Source organism: Sinocyclocheilus rhinocerous, unplaced genomic scaffold, assembly GCF_001515625.1.
Source record: "Sinocyclocheilus rhinocerous isolate Xijiao unplaced genomic scaffold, SAMN03320098_v1.1 scaffold423, whole genome shotgun sequence".
Classification (NCBI taxonomy): domain Eukaryota; kingdom Metazoa; phylum Chordata; class Actinopteri; order Cypriniformes; family Cyprinidae; genus Sinocyclocheilus; species Sinocyclocheilus rhinocerous.
This window is the reverse complement of record NW_015655573.1, coordinates 185,183-190,343: the sequence shown is the minus strand read 5'-3', so window position 1 is coordinate 190,343 and position 5,161 is coordinate 185,183. Positions and strand designations below refer to the sequence as shown.

Genomic DNA, 5,161 nt, shown 5'->3' with positions numbered 1-5,161 from the left:
GTTTAATTTGGTTTTGTCTGTGTATGTTCTTTTTACTCTCAAAGCCGTGGAGCCCATTGACTGCCATTATAAGACTGATAGACTGCAACGGTTAAAGTTAAAAATCTTTGTTTGTGTTCTACTGAAGAAACAAAGTCACCTACATCTTAGATGCCCTGGGGGTAAGCAGATAAACATCACATTTTCATTTTTGGGTGAACTATCCATTTAATGCCAGCTTTACTGCACACTAGCGGTCAAAAGTTTGGAATAATTAAGATTTTAAAATGTTTTTGAAAGACTTCTTTTATGCTCACCAAGGCTGCATTTATTTGATTAAAAATACAATAAAAGCAGTAATGGTAATGAAATATTTTTACCATTTAAAATCACTGTTTTCTATGTGGATATATATTAGAATGTAATTTATTCTTGTGATCAAAGCTGAATTTTCAGCATCTTCAGTGTCACATGATCCTTCAGAAATCATTCTGATGTTCTGATTTGCTGCTCAAAAATCATTTCTGAATATCATCAATGTTGAAAACAGTTGTGCTACTTCATATTTTAGTGGAAACCTTGATACACTGCCATTCAAAAGTAAAAAAAAAAAAAATACTTTTATTCAACAAGGATGCTTTAAATTGATCAAAAGTGACAGTAAATACGTTTATAATGTTACAAAATATTTCTAATTCAAATTAATGCTGTTCTTTCGATTCGTCAAAATCATTTATAACAGTTTCCACAAAAATATAAAAAGCAGCAAAAACTGTTTTGAACATTATTAATAATTGAGCAGCAAATCAGCATATGTGACCCTGTACCACAAAACCAGTCATAAGGGTAAATTTTTTGAAATTGAGATTTATACATCATCTGAAAGCTGAATAAATAAGCTTTCCATTGATGTATGGTTTGTTAGGATAGGACAATATTTGGCAATGCATATTACTAATCAAAAATTAAGTTTTAATATATTTACTGTCGGATATTTACAAAATATCTTCATGGAACATGATCTTTGCGTAATATCCTAATGATTGTTGGCATAAAAGAAAAATCAATAATTTTGACCCATACAATGTATTTTTGACTATTGCTACAAATATACCCCAGCGACTTAAGACTGGTTTTGTGCTCCAGGGTCACATGTTAGAGTGAATTCTAAAGGATGTGACACTGAAGACTGGAGTAATGATGCTGAAAATTCAGCTTTGATCACAGGAATAAATTACATTTAAACAGATATTCACATAGAGAACAGTTATTTTAAATTGTAATAATATGTCATAATTTTACTGAAATAAATGCAACCTTGGTGAGCCTTAATTCAATAAATCTGAATTATTCCAAACTTTGGACCAGCTATTTGGAGAAACGTCCCTTCCTTTCCACTAACATGTGAAATCCCTCCAGTCCTGTAGGTTTGGATCATGTTTTGTGCAGCTGCTGCATGCGTCTGTCGCAGTTTGAGGAACATGATCAGCAGACGTTGTTTTTGTTTGCAATCCTCTTTTGATGGCTATAGATGTTTTCCTTGGTGGACCCGTTTATGTGCAAGAACCTTATTTCTGATTTGCTCTCTGGCTTGCTTTATCTAGCTCATAAACGTGCATGATGAACTTGAGGAGAAAGTGGAGTTTGCAGTTGTTGACTTTGACTTTGAATGGCTTCTGGAGTTTTTCTTTTGCTCTGAAGCCCACGTCTCGCCAACGTCTCTGGTTTTCTCACTGCTCTCCTCTCATCTGCTTTCTCTTGCCGTCTCTAGAGTGAAATCCTTTCCCATCACCTACAGAGGAATCTCGTGTACTTGGACAGCCAGGTGAGGGCCTTTCCTGTTTCTCACTTCCTGTCTGACTCTCTCTCATTGTCTTATTTCTCTGGCTACTGTACTTTTATTACAGCACAGATCAAACTCAAGCGTTTTCTCTGTTCTCCGGCCTTCAGTGCATCCGCTGTAGTTCTTTGTTCAGTAGAAGTGGAGTCACTTAAAATAGCAGTTCATTTTAAGCACTATTTTAAAGCGCTTGCTTGAGGAATTCTATTTCATTATATATATAACAGCTCTAAGAATTGACAGAATGAATATATATGTAGACATAAGCAAGTATTCAGTAATTAATGGAATGAACAACTTATCTATATTTGCTCATCTATATTATAACTCATATATAATTGCTTTTATATTTTCAATTTTAATTTTAAAGTTTTGGTAATGTTTTTATATATTTTTTTATGTAGCTTTAATTTTTTATTTCAGTTTTACTTTGTCATTTCATTCTTTTAACTGATTTTAGTTGCAAAGGCAATGTTTCTTTTCTTTTGAGGTTGAGTTAAGTTTAATAATTTTATTTTCCATTAATGTAGTTGAATAATAATTCTGTTATATAAATTATAAATATAATTTCTATTTATTTATTTAGAGATTTTCTACTCTCTGAACCAGTGTTATCTTATTATTATCCCTTTTATTATTATAATATTTATTACAATTTCTAATTACCTTTTATTTTTATATTTTCAGTTTGAATTTTTTTATTAATATTTTAATTTATATATGTATATATATTTATATTTAGCTTTTTTAATTTCTGTATTAGTCATTTTATTAATTTAACTTATTTTAGTTTCAAAGGTAGTATTTATTTTATTTTTTGTTTGTTGAATTTATATTTTTTATGCCAAGTTCATTTCAGTTACTGAAGTTTTATGAAAATTATGTTTTAGTTTTAGACCGTTGTAGTTTGAAGTTTTCCTGCTCTTCTTATGTATTAATATTAATTAATATATTATTTGAATATTTTAATTATTGTCTAGCACATCCCAGTAGGGCTGTCAAAAAGAATTTTGAATATTCGTCGAATTTAAAATAAAAATCCACATTCGAATGCAAAAATGTTGCATTCGAATTTTTGCGATGACGATGTAAGTGTCGTTGCATTTTAATGTTTTTGTTAGCCTATGCAGTTGAAGCCACTAGATTCAGCGCTGCTGCGTTGTTAATTAAAAATATTGTGGAAAAAGAGAACATCAATGCGAAGAAGATCTTGTTTACGTCAAAACTGAAACCAAGCCGTTCACACAGAACACATATTTCACGCATTTTCTAGAGGGACATCTATCACCGTTGCACTCGCGTCTCGCACAAAAGAGACGCATGTTTAGAAAGCCCGTAAAATCAATGCAAGTTTAACTTTGACAAAAACACATATCGAGACTTTATGGCGGGTTTTTCCCCATCCCACTGCCAAGCCATTCACACAGGAGCCGCATGTTTAGAAAGCCATGTAAAATTAATGCAAGTTTAACTTTGAAAAAAAACAGAGACTTTATTGCAGGTTTTTCCCCATCCCACTGCATCTCATGTTTTTAAATGAAAAAAAGTACTCTGTGTGATTGGCTTTCCGCCCTTTGTATTAAACTATGCATACATGCATGATGCTGTTTTGTTTATAGTTGTTTAAGCAACTTAATTATAATTGGTTTATAAACATTATTTTAAACATTATGCACTTTTTTTGACAGATAGTCATGTTATTTTATGCTTTGAATAAACATGCATTTGTAATATTTTGCTCGATGCGCCCTCTTGTGGCCTCAGGAGAGAAGCCAAAAGCTTTTCTTCACCCTAACTCAAATTATACGTTTTAAATTCTAATATAATTCAAATTTTTGATAATATTTACGTTTATTTTCAACCATTTTGACAGCCCTACATCCCAGTGAACTGTATCTCAGATTAAACATATCATAGTGGACATTTAGATGTTTTAAGCTCAGGTAGGATTCTGCTTTTTCCTCCAATGATCTATCTTTTTGAAAAGGTCAACTCAGAATAACATTATCCAGCAAATGTTCTTCACTTTCTTAGACAGGAACCATTTATTGTCTTTTTACATTGTATTGCATTACTGAAGTGCACACAGTCATTATTCTGGACTAGTTAACAAGAAAAACGCATGAGTAGCAGACATGTGATATTTGTGAGGGTCAGAAGCTGTAAAAACACACAGTGCTTTGATAACGGCTGTTACTCCTCCTCCTCCTCCTCCTCCTCACGTACTAGATGAAGGAGAATGAGCCAGTAATCTTCATGATTCACACTATGATTGAGAACTCGGCGCCAAGGCCGCAACTGTACCAGCAAGTAAGGTCTTGGAACACACGGTTATGCTCCTCCCCTCTCGTGTCATTGGCCCCGCCTCTTTGTCGAAGCCCCACCCCCTCACTGCCCCATCCTGTGTCGGTTTCGTTGCAGCACATCCCATTGGTGTTCCTTGTTGTTGTTGTTTTCTTGTTGAAAGTGGTACTGGTATTGGCATGGCTTGAAGGTTTCGTGCGCCGCATAGCCGTGCGAATCCCAGCTGCTGGTGCTAATGTGCCGTTCATTAGCAATGGCTTCATCCATCACGCCGGCTTTCATGTGTTAGTTAGCACAGACTCGAGTGTGTGACTGGAGACCAGTTTGATTTACGAAGGCTTTTGACCTCCAAAGGAAAAGCATTTGATGGGTTTTATGAGCTTTAAAGGCCCATTCACATCACAGACGATAACTGTAAGTAGTTTTAACAATCATTCTGAATAGAGAAGTCAAAGCTAAAACAATAACAACGCAGAGGAACAATATTGCCGGAATCATTATTGTTGGAAAAATGACAAAAAAAACATTGAGAGCCGATCAGAATCCACTCAGTTTTGAAGCAACAAAAGAATGATCTGTTATTGGTGTGAATGGGCCTTCATTAGATAGAAACCCAGTCATGTCGTGATAATTGTTCGCTTTGTAAAGTCAGCGAACAGGTCAAAGTTGAAGTGTAAAGTGCTTATGACAATGGGATTGTGATGCTACAAGAGAAATTATAATAAAATGATGAGCTAAATAATCCCAATGTCATAAGCACAAAAATGTAGTTTTAATAAAAATATAGCAATATACAGTTTTCATTACTTGTAAGAAATATGCATGGCCAATAAAGTGTTCATTTGAACTTAATTTAAGAAAATATGCGTATTTTGTATATAATTTTAATATTAGTTGCTTTAAGTTAAGACTAGGGCTGCACGATAAATCGCATGCGATATTTAACGCGCATCTTGTCAGAAAGCCGGTTCTGTAATCAGCGGTAAATCTCCATCACCTGCGTGCTTTCACATTGAGCAGCATTAACTACACAGAGCC

At 34.0% G+C, this 5,161-nt stretch overlaps 1 protein-coding gene across 18 annotated transcripts in view; it reads left to right on the top strand.

Moving 5' to 3' along the window:
- LOC107718544 (pleckstrin homology domain-containing family A member 5-like) overlaps window positions 1–5,161 on the top strand; it is a 162,266-nt gene that overhangs the window by 137,320 nt on the left and 19,785 nt on the right. For 13 of the 18 annotated variants that reach the window (XM_016525648.1, XM_016525651.1, XM_016525645.1 and 10 more), the window contains 2 exons: window positions 1,751–1,804; window positions 4,049–4,129. The exons of 2 other annotated variants lie outside the window; for them this stretch is intronic. In XM_016525648.1, the coding sequence (XP_016381134.1) occupies window positions 1,751–1,804; window positions 4,049–4,129 (135 nt within the window). The remainder of the gene's footprint in view (window positions 1–1,750; window positions 1,805–4,048; window positions 4,130–5,161) is intronic. 3 more of the 18 variants (XM_016525655.1, XM_016525650.1, XM_016525649.1) reach the window with 1 other exon arrangement.